Genomic DNA, 19,400 nt, shown 5'->3' on the forward strand with positions numbered 1-19,400 from the left:
ATGTTGTATGTATGTATGTAGTATGTATGTTTTTGGGGGTTTTTTTACATTCAACACATTAGCCGGATGATGGGACCACTACTGTCCCATCATTGGCTAATGTGTCAATCACTGCCACTGTAGCAGGCATAGCCCGATGGGACTTGCAGTCCCATTGGACGATGTCTGCAAACCCGCACAGACCCCCGGCAGGCTGCACAGTCCCCGAGAGGCCCGTACAGACCCCCGGCAGGCTGCACAGACCCCCGGCAGGCTGCACAGACCCCAGAGAAGCCCATACAGACCCCAGAGAGGTCCGTACAGACCCCCGGCAGGCCGCACAGACCCGAGAGGCCCGTACAGACCCCCGGTAGGCCGCACAGACCCCCGAGCGGCCCATACAGACCCCCGGCAGGCCGCACAGACCCCCGGCCGGTTGCACAGACCCCCGAAAGGCCCATACAGAACCCCGGCAAGCCCACACAGACCCCCGGCAGGCCCGCACAGACCCCCCACGGTCCCACACAGTCACGCAGTCTCCGCCCACGCACCGCCCACACTCTTCCCCCCTCCGGAACAGGATGTACAAGGACAGAAAGGGCTTATTTTAATTCCGATATTTGTGTCCCATTGACTTGCATTGGTATCGGGTATCGGTATCAGCGATATCCGATATTTTTTGGATATCGGCCGATCCAATCCGATATTTCCAAATATCGGAAGGTATCACTCAACACTACTCTCCATTGTTTGTAAGTGGGAAAACTTGCAAAATCGGCAGTGTATCAAATACTTATTTTCTCCACTGTAAAGTCTATTCCAGTATGAGTTATTTTTGATGGTCAACAAAATAAGGTTCTCCATTAATTCCCTCTATGTATGATAATGACTTCTCTCTTTGTATTATTTTGACTTCTAATTCCTTATGTTTGGTCCTGTTAAGTTAAAAAACACTTCTATAAACCTCCTATGCCGGTGCGTTTCCAGTGGTGTCAGAACTTGCGTTTTGGGGGCTCTGGTTGTTATGTAATTTGAGCCTTGCATCCAATTAGCGCTGCCTTCACTGTTCTCACTTTCGGAAAAATCGAACTATAAGAAGTCAAAGAGAAGTCACAGCCCCAGCTTCCTGTTGATGTTAAATACGTCTGAGGGTGGGAACAGTGAAGCTGGGGCTGATTGGGTACAGGGAATGTGTAATGTAACAACCTCATATGAGCCCCAAGAATACGAGTGCTGATACCGCTGGAACAGCACCAGCACAGAAGGTAAATATGTTTTTTTTATTTTAACAAGGCCAAACAATGACAAACTCTTTAAGAAAATGCAATTTCCATTTAAAACATTTCCCACATTAAGAACATGAAAAAGGCTTCTCCCCTATGTGGGTTCTCTGGTGGTGATCAAGATTTGCTTTCCGGGTAAAACATTTCCCACATTCTGAACATGAAAAAGGTTTCTTCTTCCCTGTGTGAATTCGCTGGTGCCTAACCAAATCTGATTTCTGGTTAAAACATTTCCCACATTCTGAACAAGAAAAAGGCTTCTCCCCTGTGTGGGTTCTCAGGTGGTGATCAAGATTTGCTTTCCGGGTAAAACATTTCCCACAGTCTGAGCAAGAAAAAGGCTTCTCCCCTGTGTGAGTTCTTTGATGTATAACAAAATGAGATCTCTGGCTAAAACATTTCCCACATTCTGAACAAGAAAAAGGCTTCTCCCCTGTGTGAGTTCTTTGATGTATAACAAAATGACATCTCTGGCTAAAACATTTCCCACATTCTGAACATGAAAAAGGCTTCTCTCCCGTGTGAGTTCTCTGGTGTATAAGAAGGTCTGATTTCTGGTTAAAACATTTCCCACATTCTGAACAAGAAAAGGGCTTCTCCCCTGAGTGAGTTCTTTGATGTATAACAAAATGAGATTTCTGGATATAACATTTCCCACATTCTGAACATGAAAAAGGCTTCTCTCCCGTGTGAGTTCTCTGGTGTATAAGAAGATCTGATTTCTGGTTAAAACATTTCCCACATTCTGAACAAGAAAAGGGCTTCTCCCCTGTGTGAGTTCTTTGATGTATAACAAAATGAGATTTCTGGTTAAAACATTTCCCACATTCTGAACATGAAAAAGGCTTCTCCAATGTGTGAGTTCTCTGGTGTATAACAAGATCTGATTTCTGGCTAAAACATCTCCCACACTTGGAACAAGCAAATCTATTTTCTGCTCTGTGAATTTTTTGATGTTTAAGAAAAGACTTTTCAAGGGGAAAACTATTTCCATATTCTGAACGTGAAAATGGCTTCTTTGCTTTAGGAGAAGTTGTTTTTTTGATGCTTATTTTGCGACATTGATTTTCCTTAGTAATCGGTAATGAATCAGAAGACATGATCTGTTTGAAAGGATCAGATGACAGAGTTTTGCTGTGAAGGGATGATGGTATATATGGAGTAATGGAATTCACTTCAGTTGTATCCTGTACGATCTTAACATCACCCGATTTAAAAATTGAAAATGTCAGCTGTTCGTCTGATCTCCTGGTACAGTCATCTGTTAATAAAAAAATAATTACTATTTTACAACAAAATATCCTCAAATGTTATACTTTTGAGCATTTCTACTTAAGGGTACTTTCACACTAGCGTTTTTTGCAATCCGTCTCAATGCGTCGTTTTGCAGAAAAAACGCATCCTGCAAAAGTGCTTGCAGGATGCGGTTTTTCCCCATTCACTAACATTAACCAACGCATTGACACACGTCGCAACCGTCGTGTTGTGGCGGACCGTCGGCCGCAAAAAACGTTGCTTGCAACGTTTTTTGCAGCGTCGTGTCCGCCATTTCCGACCGCGCATGCGCGGCCAGAACTCCGCCCCCACCTCCCCGCACCTCACAATGGGGCAGCGGATGCGTGGAAAAACAGCATCCGACTGCCCCCGTTGCAACGGCGCTTGCACAGTATGCGTCGGTACGTCGGGCCGACGCAGCGCGACGGCCCCGTACCGACGCTAGTGTGAAAGTAGCCTAAACTGTCTGTAAAAATGGCAAGTTGTGTAGAAATATTGAATCATTCACCAAGAAATTGACAGTTCACAGTACAATAGAAAACTTTATAGCATGAACCAGTGAAACGTGGTGTTCAACTGTTTGTTCATTCTGCCTCCCACATATGGAATAAAAAGCAACCAATGTAATGTAGGAGAAATGATGTGTTCCATCTCCTCTGAGACTTGCTCCTATGATGTCTGCTTCTGCCATCAGGCACGGCCTTATTCATTCTGCAGGTGCTGGTAATGGAGGATACATTGGAACCAGAATCTTTGGGTAGCGCAGACTCTGTCCAGCCACTAAGATTAAGGTGCCTGCGACTTGTGAGAGCTATCCAGTCTGGCAGTTTGGGTGTGTGTGCTGTCCAACTGAAGTAATATGCTCCCTGCTTCAGCCAATTAGAAAGCACCGCACCCTACTAAAGCTTGCAGCATATTGCCGGAAGCTGCCAGATGCAGTCTTGTTTCCTCTGGTTCAGTCCTCTGTGTTCAGCTCCCGGCTTATGTATTTGTTTCCTGTTGTGACCCTGGTCCATTTACTGACTACACTTGCGTCTTCTGATTTTGTATTTTCTCTGCCTCCCTGATCGTGACCAGACAATTTGACTAATGTTGTTGCCATCTCATACTACAGAAAAGCAAGTATCAACGCGGCCCAACCTAGGGGTCTGTGTGTAAGTCCAGATGCATGTAGAGGGGTTAAAGGGTGATGGGCAAAACTATGGCTATACATAATAACACATACTGAAATGATCAAGCTGAACAGTCTTTTAAGTATAATAAATTAGTAACTAATGGTGAAACATCTCTGGGGTAATTAGAGTATGAGGCTCTGTGGCTCTTGGCAATATAAAATATCATAAAGGCCAATATTTTCTATCACATGAGTTTAAAGAAGAAATATTAGACTTTTAAAGAACTATTTATATTAGTGCAAAGCTGAGGTGTCATAAATATAGATATACAGCCATGAACTAAGCACAGCTTAAAGATATATGGCATCGGTGTAATGATTTTTATGTAGATTATCACAATCCTTCTTGAAGTTATTCGATTTTAAAAGAAATTGAAAAGTCAGGATAAAGGGAAATTTTGTTGTTATTGTACAGAAATTCACACTTGTCCCTCACTGCACACTTAATGTTATTAGAGTTGAGTGACTTTTACTTTTTTCGGATTGAGTCGGGTTTCGTGAAACCCAACTTTGTCAAAAGTCGGGTCGGGTGAAATCGGCTGAATATTGTGAAAAGTCGGGGGCCGACCGAAACACGAAACCCAATGCAAGTCAATGGGGAATCAAATTCGGCAGTGAGTGGAGGACAGGAAAACACCTACAGTGCCCATTTTAATGCCAAAAACATCAATTCTTATTACTTAAGCTTGTCAATCTTAATTTACTTTATAATAATAGTAAAGCATTGAAAACTGGGGGTCATTTGGCTAAAGTTGTGGGGGGGTAGGGCTGGCTCAAGATTTTCGTGGGCCCAGGAAACGCGGAATATGTCACAGCGGTGGAGCAGGGAGAGGTAAGTATTTCAACTTTGCAAGTGCTGTGATCCTGAGCAAGCAGGGGGGGCCCACTCGTTGGCACTGGCACAGGGCCCCTCATAGTACGGCGGTGTGTTTGACGGCAGGTGGCGCCTCCCACTGGCAGAGACACTTTTGCGTACTATGAGGGGCCCTGTGCCAGTGACGTCGCCAACGAGTATGCCCCCCCCCACCTGATGAAGAAACCTGCACTTTCATCTGCACCTTCCTCTTTGTCCCCGTGTAAGGTTGTATAGTATGCGGGAAGGGGAACCTGACTTTCAGCAGGGTCAGATTCTGGCTGTGTAGTGTGCAAGGGGAATGTAGTGGTCTGGGTCAATGTACCAGCATGTAGCAGTGGCTGGGCAGTGGGCAGGATGAGGAAACACAGATATAGGCCCTAATAATAAAGAAGGCTAAATGCAGTTCAAATGTGGTAACAGGACTAAACAGGCGGCATTGCTTTGTTCAGTGGAGGACAACTGTAATGAGTGGCAGACACAGTTAGTAGGCCCAAATAATAAAATGCAGTTCAAAATTGGTAACAGGACTAAACAGGCGGCATTGATTTGTTCAGTGGAGGACAACTGTAATGAGTGGCAGACACAGTTAGTAGGCCCAATACTAAAATATATGAAAAATGACTCCGGCACACTTTAAATAATGAATTTCAAGATTTCACAGTTTATTTTCCATTGTGGTAAGAAAAGGGGTTTCAAAAAATGCATATATCTTCAGTACACTTGATTTGGACACATACAATTCTTTTCTCAACGTTTCGGCTTAAAACGCCTTTTTCAAGAGATTAAATGTCCTTCTGAAATATATATATAAGAGTAATTATATACCAGATAACACATAAAGTAAATCCAATACAAGAAATTATCCTGAGGAAAAAATAGAACACAAAATAAGGGTGAACATTTCCCTCATGTCCCCCTATTTTGTTCGTGGGATTGAACCACAATAACGTCGTTTAGACAAATTATAGATTTTCTGAGGCTTGTAATATAAAGAATACGTAGGTACATATCAAATCATTGTAGGTATGATGGTAACTCCAGGATACACATTAAAGAAATAGCCATGCTGTATATATGCAATTATGTTTCTATGATATAAAATTGCCTGAACCCAAGTGTCCAATATGCTGGAGAAGAAAATAACTAAGTCCCGCACAATAAAATATAGAAAAATAAAGGATATACTTATAGGTATGAAGAGCGTGGCACGGAAACCCACTGTTGAAAAGATAAAGGGAAAAATAACTGCATGTCAGCGCTGATATCAGAGTCGCAGTTGTGCGCATGGCACCCATAAGGGCAGGTAACACCGCTGAAGATAAATACCTTGAATGGCAATGTCTCATATAGATATGGTGTCCGTAATGGAGGACCGGGGAGCTGAGACCCTGAGGAAGGCACGTGTGGCAGTCGGCGTGCTGGCGGCTATTTAGAGTTGAGTGACTTTTACTTTTTTCGGATTGAGTCGGGTTTCGTGAAACCCAACTTTGTCAAAAGTCGGGTCGGGTGAAATCGGCTGAATATTGTGAAAAGTCGGGGGCCGACCGAAACACGAAACCCAATGCAAGTCAATGGGGAATCAAATTCGGCAGTGAGTGGAGGACAGGAAAACACCTACAGTGCCCATTTTAATGCCAAAAACATCAATTCTTATTACTTAAGCTTGTCAATCTTAATTTACTTTATAATAATAGTAAAGCATTGAAAACTGGGGGTCATTTGGCTAAAGTTGTGGGGGGGTAGGGCTGGCTCAAGATTTTCGTGGGCCCAGGAAACGCGGAATATGTCACAGCGGTGGAGCAGGGAGAGGTAAGTATTTCAACTTTGCAAGTGCTGTGATCCTGAGCAAGCAGGGGGGGCCCACTCGTTGGCACTGGCACAGGGCCCCTCATAGTACGGCGGTGTGTTTGACGGCAGGTGGCGCCTCCCACTGGCAGAGACACTTTTGCGTACTATGAGGGGCCCTGTGCCAGTGACGTCGCCAACGAGTATGCCCCCCCCCACCTGATGAAGAAACCTGCACTTTCATCTGCACCTTCCTCTTTGTCCCCGTGTAAGGTTGTATAGTATGCGGGAAGGGGAACCTGACTTTCAGCAGGGTCAGATTCTGGCTGTGTAGTGTGCAAGGGGAATGTAGTGGTCTGGGTCAATGTACCAGCATGTAGCAGTGGCTGGGCAGTGGGCAGGATGAGGAAACACAGATATAGGCCCTAATAATAAAGAAGGCTAAATGCAGTTCAAATGTGGTAACAGGACTAAACAGGCGGCATTGCTTTGTTCAGTGGAGGAAAACTGTAATGAGTGGCACACACAGTTAGTAGGCCCAAATAATAAAGAAGGCTAAATGCAGTTGAAATGTGGTAACAGGACTAAACAGGCGGCATTGCTTTGTTCAGTGGAGGACAACTGTAATGAGTGGCAGACACAGTTAGTAGGCCCAAATAATAAAATGCAGTTCAAAATTGGTAACAGGACTAAACAGGCGGCATTGATTTGTTCAGTGGAGGACAACTGTAATGAGTGGCAGACACAGTTAGTAGGCCCAAATACTAAAATAGGCTAAATGCAGTTCAAAATTGGTAACAGGACTAAACGGACGGCATTGCTTTGTTCAGTGGAGGACAACTGTAATGAGTGGCAGACACAGTTAGTAGGCCCAAATAATAAAGTAGGTTAAATGCAGTTCAAATGCGGTAACAGGACTAAACAGGCGGCATTGCTTTGTTCAGTGGGGGAAAACTGTAATGAGAGTCCGACACAGTTAGAAGGTCCAAATAATAAAGTGGGCTAAATGTCTGCCAAAAAATTGTTCATAAATAAACAGGTGGCATAGCTGGGTAAAGGGGTGGGCTCCTCTGCTGAGTAGAACAGTGGTAGTAGGCGCAAAGTATTAACTGGTTTAAATGGAGGCCAGAGCCCCTGTATATTTTAACTATCATTTCAACAAATTTGTATTGGCAGTGCCATTGAAGGATTTAACAGCACAGACTACACAGTGGTGGAGCAGGGAGAGGTAAGTATTGCAAGTGGTAGAGCACTGTTCGAGCTGGGAGGGAACACTCTCTCGTGGGCAGTGGTACTGGCACAGGGCCCCTCATATTACGACGGTGTCTGACGTTGGTTGTGCACCACCACCGTCAGAGACACTTCATTGTACTGAGGGACCCTGTGCCAGTGCCGTCGCCCAAGAGTGGGCACACTCACCTGTCCAGGCAAACGGCACTCACACGGGTGCTTGCGCCAGGTGGTGACTGCAGCGCCCCCACTGCCGCAGGGGTACCCGGTACCGGGCCTCTGAGTCTCTGCTCTGGGGTTGTCACGGTGGCTAGACCCGGTCCGTGACCCTGCTGAGGGGCGCCCAATAATAGGTGTGGATGGTGGTGGTAGTGCGATGCAGTAAATAACGAGGACACAAGGTTGCAGTCTCTTTACCTCTTTACTGAAGGCTTCAGGGTCCTCAATCCGGAATACGGTTAACCGGGCTGCGCAAGCCTGACCGGTCCGATGGCACCTCCAGAGTTCCCTTTGCAGGTGGAAATCTGTGCCTACCTTCTAGCGCTTGTGTGTTGTGGTCCTCCCCTGCTGTGCTTACGGGATAGTCCCCACAACTGTTGTGTCTGTTTCTCGTGTTCCCTCACAACTCGATTCTGATGTTCTTCCACGTCCCCCAGATCTTATGGTTAGGACGCACCCGTATGACGGGGAGGCTCGGAGCTCTTCCGGGACTCTAGCGTCGCCCCACTCCTGTTGTTACCCCCCTGTGTCTTCCTAGGTCATTTGGGTGAGACAGCCCGCCTATAACTGACTGTCCTGCCGTAGGTTTGAAGTTTGGCCTGGAGCTCTATACTTCCTCGGCGTTCCGGCCACCGGTTATGCGCCTCAATAGGATGTTGCCTCGTCTTACAGCACGACTCCTACTGGTATTCTCCTTGTTGCGTTGATCTCGTTTCTCACTCAGCACAATAAACGTCGCTTCTTGTCCTTTCTTGGGGTACCGCCGCTATATCGTGCAGGCGCGGTCCCGTAACGTTCTCTCTGGTTGCTAGGCCTCTGTCAGGATCCCACCCCTGACAGGGACCCCTCCGAATCTTCCCCTACAACACCCTCTGCCACAAGGTGTTGCCTGGTTCCAACCCAGTCAGCTTTCTGATCTAACTTCCTATCCAACCCCCAGTTTTACCAGACTGTGAGGAGTGGCCTAATACATAGTGCCCTTAGCTCCCCCTGGAGGCCAGACTGTGAAATGTATTGGTGTCTGTGATACCTGGTCAGATGAACTCCTTCAGTGCCATCAGACGTACCATAGCCCCCCTTCGTGGCGGAGCAACAGTACTGCAACGACCAGGACTCTGGGGCGCTGCATATATACGTAGTATGCACTATGCATGTATGTAGTATGTATGTATGTAGTATGTATGTATGTTGTATGTAGTATGTATGTAGTATGTATGTAGTATGTATGTGTTGTATGTATGTAGTATGTACAGTTATATGAAAACGTTTGGGCACCCCTATTATTCTTAAGCTTAATGTTTTATAAAAATAGTTTTTTTGCAACAGCTATTTCAGTTTGATATATCTAATAACTGTTGGACACAGTAATGTTTCTGCCTTGAAATGAGGTTTATTGTACTAACAGAAAATGTGCAATCTGCATTCAAACAAAATTTGACAGGTGCATAAGTATGGGCACCTCACCAGAAAAGTGGCATTAATATTTGTATGTATGTAGTATGTATGTTGTATGTATGTAATATGTATGTATGTATTTATGTATGTTGTATGTATGTAGTATGTTGTATGTATGTATGTATGTAGTTTGTATGTAGTATGTTGTATGTATGTATGTAGTATGTTTTTTTACATTCAATACATTAGCCGGATGATGGGACCACTACTGTCCCATCATTGGCTAATGTGTCAATCACTGCCATTGTAGCAGGCATAGCCCGATGGGACTTGTAGTCCCATTGGACGATGCCTGCACACCCGCACAGACCCCCGGCAGGCCGCACAGAACCCGAGAGGCCCGTACAGACCCCAGGCAGGCCACACAGACCCCTGGCAGGCCACACAGACCCCAGAGAAGCCCGTACAGACCCCAGAGAGGCTTGTACAGACCCACGGCAGGCCGCACAGACCCACGGCAGGCCGCAGACCCCCGAGCGGCCCATACAGACCCCCGGCAGGCCGCACAGACCCCCGGAAGGCCGAACAGACCCCCAAGCGGCCCATACAGACCCCCGGCAGGCCGCACAGACCCCCGAGAGGCCCGTACAGACCCCTGGCAGGCCCACACAGACCCCCGGCAGCCCGCAGACCCCTGGCAGGCCCACACAGACCCCCCACGATCCCTCACTTTCACACAGTCTCCGCCCACGCACTGCCCACACTCTTCCCCCCTCCGGAACAGGATGTACAAGGACAGAAAGGGCTTATTTTAATTCCGATATTTGCGTCCCATTGACTTGCATTGGTATCGGGTGTCGGTATCGGCAATATCCGATGTTTTCTGGATATCGGCCAATCCAATCCGATACCGATATTTCCAAATATCAGAAGGTATCGCTCAACACTACTCTTCATTGTTTGTAAGTGGGAAAACTTGCAAAATTGGCAGTGTATCAAATACTTATTTTCTCCACTGTAAAGTCTATTCCAGTATGAGTTATTTTTGATGGTCAACAAAATAAGGTTCTCCATTAATTCCCTCTATGTATGATAATGACTTCTTCTCTCTTTGTAGGATTTTGACTTCTAATTCCTTATGTTTGGTCCTGTTAAGTTAAAAAACACTTCTATAAACCTCCTATGCCGGTGCGTTTCCAGTGGTGTCAGCACTTGCGTTTTGGGGGCTCTGGTTGTTATGTAATTTGAACCTTGCATCCAATTAGCGCTGCCTTCACTGTTCTCACTTTCAGAAAAATCGAACTATAAGAAGTCAAAAAGTCACAGCCCTAGCTTCCTGTTGATGTTAAATACGTCTGATGGTGGGAACAGTGAAGCTGGGGCTGATTGGGTACAGGGAATGTGTGATGTAATAACCTCATATGAGCCCCAAGAATACGAGTGCTGATACCGCCGGAACAGCACCGGCACAGAAGGTGAATATGGTTTTTTTATTTTAACAAGGCCAAACAATGACAAACTCTTTAAGAAAATGCAATTTCCATTTAAAACATTTCCCACATTAAGAACATGAAAAAGGCTTCTCCCCTATGTGGGTTCTCTGGTGGTGATCAAGATTTGCTTTCCGGGTAAAACATTTCCCACATTCTGAACATGAAAAAGGTTTCTTCTTCCCTGTGTGAATTCGCTGGTGCCTAACCAAATGTGATTTCTGGTTAAAACATTTCCCACATTCTGAACAAGAAAAAGGCTTCTCCCCTGTGTGGGTTCTCTGGTGGTGATCAAGATGTGCTTTCCGGGTAAAATATTTCCCACATTCTGAACATGAAAAAAGTTTCTTCTTCCCTGTGTGAATTCGCTGGTGCTTAACCAAATCTGATTTCTGGTTAAAACATTTCCCACATTCTGAACAAGAAAAAGGCTTCTCCCCTGTGTGAGTTCTTTGATGTATAACAAAATGAGATCTCTGGCTAAAACATTTCCCACATTCTGAACAAGAAAAAGGCTTCTCCCCTGTGTGAGTTCTTTGATGTATAACAAAATGAGATCTCTGGCTAAAACATTTCCCACATTCTGAACATGAAAAAGGCTTCTCTCCCGTGTGAGTTCTCTGGTGTATAAGAAGATCTGATTTCTGGTTAAAACATTTCCCACATTCTGAACAAGAAAAAGGCTTCTCCCCTGTGTGAGTTCTTTGATGTATAACAAAATGAGATCTCTGGCTAAAACATTTCCCACATTCTGAACAAGAAAAAGGCTTCTCCCCTGTGTGAGTTCTTTGATGTATAACAAAATGAGATCTCTGGCTAAAACATTTCCCACATTCTGAACATGAAAAAGGCTTCTCTCCCGTGTGAGTTCTCTGGTGTATAAGAAGATCTGATTTCTGGTTAAAACATTTCCCACATTCTGAACAAGAAAAGGGCTTCTCCCCTGAGTGAGTTCTTTGATGTAAAACAAAATGAGATTTCTGGATATAACGTTTCCCACATTCTGAACAAGAAAAAGGTTTCTCTATTGTGTGAGTTCTCTGGTGTATAACAAGATCTGATTTCTGGTTAAAACATCTCCCACACTTGGAACAGGCAAATCTATTCTCTACTCTGTGAATTTTTTGATGTTCAAGAAAAGACTTTTCAAGGGGAAAACTATTTCCATATTCTGAACGTGAAAATGGCTTCTTTGCTTTAGGAGCAGTTGGTTTTTTAATGCTTATTTTGCGACATTGATTTTCCTTAGTAGTCGGTAATGAATCAGAAGACATTATCTGTTTGAAAGGATCAAATGACAGAGCTTTGCTATGAAGGGATGATGGTATATCTGGAGTAATGGAATTCACTTCAGTTGTATCCTGTACGATCTTAACATCATCCGATTTAAAAATTGAAAATGTCAGCTGTTCCTCTGATCTCCTGGTACAGTCATCTGTTAATATAAAAAACATTTACTATTTTTCAACAAAATATCCTCAAATGTTATACTTTTGAGCATTTCTACTTAAACTGTCTGTAAAAATGGCAAGTTGTGTAAAAATATTGAATCATTCACCAAGAAATTGACAGTTCACAGTAGAATAGAAAACTTTATAGCATGAACCAGTAGAACGTGGTGTTCAACTGTTTGTTCATTCTGCCTCCCACATATGGAATAAAAAGCAACCAATGTAATGTAGGAGAAATTATGTGTTACATCTCCTCTGAGACCTGGTCCTATGATGTCTGCTTCTGCCATCAGGCACGGCCATATTCATTCTGCAGGTGCTGGTAATGGAGGATACATTGGAACCAGAATCTTTGGGTAGCGCAGACTCTGTCCAGCCACTAAGATTAAGGTGCCTGCGACTTGTGAGAACTATCCAGTCTGGCAGTTTGGGTGTGTGTGCTGTCCAACTGAAGTAATATGCTCCCTGCTTCAGCCAATTAGAAAGCACCGCACCCTACTAAAGCTTGCAGCATATTGCCGGAAGCTGCCAGATGCAGCCTTGTTTCCTCTGGTTCAGTCCTCTGTGTTCAGCTCCCGGCTTATGTATTTGTTTCCTGTTGTGACCCTGGTCCATTTACTGACTACACTTGCGTCTTCTGATTTTGTATTTTCTCTGCCTCCCCGATCGTGACCAGACAATTTGACTAATGTTGTTGCCATCTCATACTACAGAAAAGCAAGTATCAACGCGGCCCAACCTAGGGATCTGTGTGTAAGTCCAGATGCATGTAGAGGGGTTAAAGGGTGATGGGCAAAACTATGACTATACACAATAACACATACTGAAATGATCAAGCTGAACAGTCTTTTAAGTATAAAACATTAGTAACTAATGGTGAAACATCTCTGGGGTAATTAGAGTATGAGGCTCTGTGGCTCTTGGCAATATAAACTATCATAAAGGCCAATATTTTCTATCACATGAGTTTAAAGAAGAAATATTAGACTTTTAAAGAACTCTTTATATTAGGTCAAAGCTGAGGTGTCATAAATATAGATATACAGCCATGAACACAGCTTAGAGATATATGGCATCGGTGTAATGATTTTTATGTAGATTATCACAATCCTTCTTGAAGTTATTCAGTTTTAAAAGAAATTGAACTGTCAGGATAAAGGGAAATTCTGTTGTTATTGTACAGAAATTCACACTTGTCCCTCACTGCACACTTAATGTTTTTAGAGTTGAGCGACTTTTACTTTTTTCGGATCGAGTCGGGTTTCGCGAAACCAGACTTTGTCAAAAGTCTGGTCGGGTGAAATCGGCCGATTATTGCGAAAAGTCGGGGGCCAACCGAAACACGAAACCCAATGCAAGTCAATGGGGAATCAAAGTCAGCAGTGAGTGGAGGACAGGAAAACACCTACAATGCCCATTTTAATGCCAAAAACATCAATTCTTATTACATAAGCTTGTCAATCCTAATTTACTTTATAATAATAGTAAGGCATTGAAAACTGGGGATCATTTGGCTAAAGTTGTGGGGGGGTAGGGCTGGCTCAAGATTTTCGTGGGCCCAGCAAACGCGGAATACGTCACGGCGGTGGAGCAGGGAGAGGTAAATATTTCAACTTTGCAAGTGCTGTGATCCTGAGCAAGCAGGGGGGGCCCACTCGTTGGCGTTGGCACTGGCACAGGGCCCCTCATAGTACGGCGGTGTGTTTGACGGCAGGTGGCGCCTCCCACTGGCAGAGACACTTTTGCGTACTATGAGGGGCCCTGTGCCAGTGACGTCGCCAACGAGTATGCCCCCCCCACCTGATGAAGGAACCTGCACGTTCATCTGCACCTTCCTCTTTGTCCCCGTGTAAGGTGGTATAGTATGCGGGAAGGGGAACTGTTGTGAATTTGCTTTTTGCTCCCTCTAGTGGTTACTAGTTTTTTGACTCTGGTTTTTCTGTCATTCCTTTTATCCGCACCTGGGTCGTTAGTTAGGGGTGTTGCTATATAAGCTCCCTGGACCTTCAGTTCAATGCCTGGCAACGTAGTTATCAGAGCTAGTCTGCTGTGCTCTTGTCTACTGATCCTGGTTCCAGTTATATCAGCTAAGTCTGCCTTTTGCTTTTTGCTATTTGTTTTGGTTTTGTATTTTTGTCCAGCTTGTTCCTAATCTATATCCTGACCTTTGCTGGAAGCTCTAGGGGGCTGGTGTTCTCCCCCCGGACCGTTAGACGGTTCGGGGGTTCTTGAATTTCCAGTGTGGATTTTGATAGGGTTTTTGTTGACCATATAAGTTACCTTTCTTTATTCTGCTATCAGTAAGCGGGCCTCTCTGTGCTAAACCTGGTTCATTTCTGTGTTTGTCATTTCCTCTTACCTCACCGTCATTATTTGTGGGGGGCTTCTATCCAGCTTTGGGGTCCCCTTCTCTGGAGGCAAGAAAGGTCTTTGTTTTCCTCTACTAGGGGTAGCTAGATTCTCCGGCTGGCGCGTGTCATCTAGAATCAACGTAGGAATGATCCCCGGCTACTTCTAGTGTTGGCGTTAGGAGTAGATATATGGTCAACCCAGTTACCACTGCCCTATGAGCTGGATTTTTGTATTCTGCAGACTTCCACGTTCCTCTGAGACCCTCGCCATTGGGGTCATAACAGTACTGTTATGACCCCAATGGCGAGGGTCTCAGAGGAACGTGGAAGTCTGCAGAATACAAAAATCCAGCTCATAGGGCAGTGGTAACTGGGTTGACCATATATCTACTCCTAACGCCAACACTAGAAGTAGCCGGGGATCATTCCTACGTTGATTCTAGATGACACGCGCCAGCCGGAGAATCTAGCTACCCCTAGTAGAGGAAAACAAAGACCTTTCTTGCCTCCAGAGAAGGGGACCCCAAAGCTGGATAGAAGCCCCCCACAAATAATGACGGTGAGGTAAGAGGAAATGACAAACACAGAAATGAACCAGGTTTAGCACAGAGAGGCCCGCTTACTGATAGCAGAATAAAGAAAGGTAACTTATATGGTCAACAAAAACCCTATCAAAATCCACACTGGAAATTCAAGAACCCCCGAACTGTCTAACGGTCCGGGGGGAGAACACCAGCCCCCTAGAGCTTCCAGCAAAGGTCAGGATATAGATTAGGAACAAGCTGGACAAAAATACAAAACCAAAACAAATAGCAAAAAGCAAAAGGCAGACTTAGCTGATATAACTGGAACCAGGATCAGTAGACAAGAGCACAGCAGACTAGCTCTGATAACTACGTTGCCAGGCATTGAACTGAAGGTCCAGGGAGCTTATATAGCAACACCCCTAACTAACGACCCAGGTGCGGATAAAAGGAATGACAGAAAAACCAGAGTCAAAAAACTAGTAACCACTAGAGGGAGCAAAAAGCAAATTCACAACAGGGAACCTGACTTTCAGCAGGGTCAGATTCTGGTTGTATAGAGTGCAAGGGTTATGTAGTGGTTTGGGTCAATGTACCAGCATCTAGCAGTGGCTGACAGTGGGCAGGATGAGGAGGAAACACAGATATAGGCCTAAATAATAAAGTAGGCTAAATGCAGTTCAAATGTGGTAACAGGACTAAACAGGCGGCATTGCTTTGGTCAGTGGAGGACAACTGTAATGAGTGGCGGACACAGTTAGTAGGCCCAAATAATAAAGTAGGTTAAATGCAGTTCAAATGCGGTAACAGGACTAAACAGGCGGCATTGCTTTGTTCTGTGGGGGAAAACTGTAATGAGTGGCCGACACAGTTAGTAGGTCCAAATAATAAAGTGGGCTAAATGTCTGCCAAAAAATTGTTCATAAATAAACAGGTGGCATAGCTGGGTAAAGGGGTGGGCTCCTCTGCTGAGTAGCAGACAGTGGTAGTAGGCGCAAAGTATTAACTGGTTTAAATGGAGGCCAGAGCCCCTGTATATTTTAACTATCATTTCAACAAATTTGTATTGGCAGTGCCATTGAAGGATTTAACAGCACAGACTACACAGTGGTGGAGCAGGGAGAGGTAAGTATTGCAAGTGGTAGAGCACTGTTCGAGCTGGGGGGGAACACTCTCTCGTGGGCAGTGGTACTGGCACAGGGCCTCTCATATTACGACGGTGTGTCTGACGTTGGTTGTGCACCACCACCGTCAGAGACACTTCATTGTACTATGAGGGACCCTGTGCCAGTGCAGTCGCCCAAGAGTGGGCACACCCACCTGTCCAGGCAAACGGCACTCACACGGGTGCTTGCGCCAGGTGGTGACCACAGCCCTGTGGGGGGAGTCAGCCCATTTAGGGAGGTATAAAAATGGCCTATGGTGGACATTCAGCAGCTGCAAATGGAGGAATTGAAGCAGTCAGTAAGAGGAGGCCAAAAGAAGACATTTTTCAGGCAAGCTACGTGTCAGCAGGGGAAGGTGGGGCCAAATAATTTGAAATCCATGATTGGTTCATTTTAATAAAGGTTATATCATCGACATTTTGGGTAATCAGACGTGTCCTTTTTTCGATCAGTATTGAACCAGCAGCATTGAAGACTCTTTCGGATAGCACACTAGCAGCAGGGCAAGCGAGCTCCTGTAATGCATATTCTGCCAATTCAGGCCAGGTGTCTATTTTAGATGCCCAGTAATCAAAGGGGAATGACCTGTGAGGGAGAACATCGATGAGGGAGGAAAAGTAGTTCATACTGGAAAAATGCTGTCTCCTGTCACTTTGAATCGATGCAGCAGTACCTGTCCTGTCAGCGGTCATTGCGAAATCACTTCACAACCTGGTCATAAAACCCCTCTGTCCAATGCCATTTCGGAATTGTGCACCTCTAACACCTCTGCCATGTTGCCCCCTACGGCTTGTGTGAGAACCATCACCGCCGCTGTGTGCTGAGAATGCCTGAACTAAACAGTCTACAAGAGTAGCTTGTTTGGTAGCCAATATTTGCTCAAGGTTCTCATGTGGCATGATATTTTGTAATTTTCCTTTATAGCGTGGATCCAGGAGGCAGGCCAACCAGTAATCATCATCGGTCATCATTTTGATCCCTTTTCAGGATATGCAAGGCATACTCAGCCATGTGGGCTAATGTTCCAGGTGTCAATTCACTGCTAGTGCTGGGTTGAGGAGCACTTTCTTGCAAATCAACATCACTTGTGTCCCGCAAAAACCATGTACCTGACCTTGCAACGCCACCAGTTTCTATTGCCCCGAGATGCATCCTCCTCCCATAAATATTCATCCCCATCATCCTCCTCCTCCTCCTCTTCGTCCGCCACCTTGTCCAGGAGAGTTCCCTGAGCAGACAATGGCTGACTGTCAACAATCCTTCCCTCCTCCTTGGCTGCAGACGCCAGCTCCTTAATGTGCGTCAAACTTTGCATCAGCAGACGCATTAGTGGGATGCTCATGCTTATGATGGCGTCGTCTGCACTAACCAGCCGTGTGCATTCCTCAACACACTGAAGGACTTGACAGAGGTCTTGTAGCTTCGACCACTGCACACCAGACAACTCCATGTCTGCCATCCAAGTGCCTGCCCATGTATGTGTATCCTCCCACAAATTAATTACAGCACGCCTCTGTTCGCACAGCCTCTGAACCATGTGCAGTGTGGAGTTCCACCTTGTTGCAACGTCGATTATTAGGCGGTGCTGGGGAAGATTCAGCGATCGCTGATGGTTCAGCATATGGCTGGAGTGTACGGGTGACCGGCGGATGTGCGAGCAAAGTCTTCGCACCTTCAGGAGCAGGGCTGGTAACTCCGGATAATTTTTGAGGAAACACTGCACCACCAGGTTCAAGGTGTGAGCCAGACAAGGTATGTGTTTCAGTTCTGCAAGGGCTATGGCAGCCATAAAATTCCTTCTGTTATCACTGACTACCTTGCCTGCCTCAAGATGTACACTGTCCAGGCATGACTGAGTTTGTTGCTGCAAGTACTCGGCCAGTACTTCCGCAGTGTGTCTGTTGTCGCCCAAACACTTCATTTGTAACACAGCCTGCTGACGCTTACCACTACCTGTTTGATAATGGGACACCTTGTGTGCAACACTGGCAGCTGCGGATGGAGTGGTCTAGCGACTGCGCTCTGTGGACGAGCTTTCGCTTCTGGAGGAGGAGGAGGAGGGGTGGCGAACGCCTACAGCCAACTGTTTCCTAGACCGTGGGCTAGGCAGATCTGTCCCACTATGGCTGTCCCCTGTGGACCCTGCATCCACCACATTAACCCAGTGCGCCGTGATGGACACGTAACGTCCCTGGCCATGCCTACTGGTCCATGCATCTGTTGTGAGGTGCACCTTTCCACTGACTGATTGCCTCAGTGCATGGACAATGCGGTCTTTGACATGCTGGTGGAGGGCTGGGATGGCTTTTCTCGCAAAGAAGTGCCTCCTGCGTAGGTCATCGCGTGGTACTGCGTAGGCCATCAGGTCTGTGAAAGATTCGCTTTCAACCAACCGGTAGGGCATCATCTCTAATGAGATTAGTCTAGCAATATGGGCGTTCAAACCCTGTGTATGCGGATTAGAGGATGAGTACTTTCTTTTCCTAACGAGTCTCTTGTAGGGTCAGCTGGACTGGAGAGCTGCATATGGTGGAACTAGCGGGGGTGGTGGTGGACATGGCGGATTGAGAGAGGGTTGGTGATGGTATTCTTGATGTTGGTCTACAAACAGTGTTTCCTACCAATAACCTTGTGATTCCCTGACTGCTTTGGCCTTGCGACGATACCTCCACATTTGCTGCTGGTGGTGTCCTAACTGGTGGGCTTACAGTGAGGGAAGCAATGTTGCGTTGCTGACTACCTTCATTCTGAGCAGGAGCAATAACGGTACGGGACGTTTAGTAGTTAGTCCAGGCTTGCAAGTGCATGCTGGTTAAATGTCTAAGCATGCACGTTTTATTTAAATTTTGAAGATTATTCCCTCTGCTAAAGGTCTTTGAGCATTTCTTACAGATAACTTTGCGCTGATCATTCGGATCTTGGTTAAAAAATTGCCACACTACACTCTTCCTACTATCGAATACCTTTTCAGGCATTGCACGCTGTGCTACTTTCAACGGATGGCCACGCTGTCCTAAAACTGTTTTTGTTTTTGACAAACGTTTTTGGCCTGATACGGGCCTGCCAGATGACAGTTGTTGCGATATAGATGGCTGCTCGATCATCCTCCTCCGCTTCTGAGCTACTGGCATCGGCACCCTCTTCCCCGAATGGCTGCCAATCTGGGTCAACAACTGGGTCATTTATCACCTCCTCTTCAATGTCATGTGCACCTTCCTCTGT

General features: G+C 45.6%; 1 protein-coding gene across 1 annotated transcript in view; it reads right to left on the reverse strand.

The window, feature by feature from the left end:
• Positions 1 to 502: 502 nt before the first annotated feature.
• Positions 503 to 19,400, reverse strand: part of LOC143766398 (uncharacterized) — a 46,766-nt gene continuing 27,868 nt past the window's right edge. The window contains exons 7-8 of the mRNA XM_077254058.1: positions 10,870 to 12,121; positions 503 to 2,114 (exon numbers count right to left, since the gene is read on the reverse strand). Coding sequence (XP_077110173.1) covers positions 1,331 to 2,114; positions 10,870 to 12,121 — 2,036 coding nt within the window. The 3' untranslated portion in view covers positions 503 to 1,330. The remainder of the gene's footprint in view (positions 2,115 to 10,869; positions 12,122 to 19,400) is intronic.

This window comes from Ranitomeya variabilis, chromosome 4 (assembly GCF_051348905.1).
Source record: "Ranitomeya variabilis isolate aRanVar5 chromosome 4, aRanVar5.hap1, whole genome shotgun sequence".
Classification (NCBI taxonomy): Eukaryota; Metazoa; Chordata; class Amphibia; order Anura; family Dendrobatidae; genus Ranitomeya; species Ranitomeya variabilis.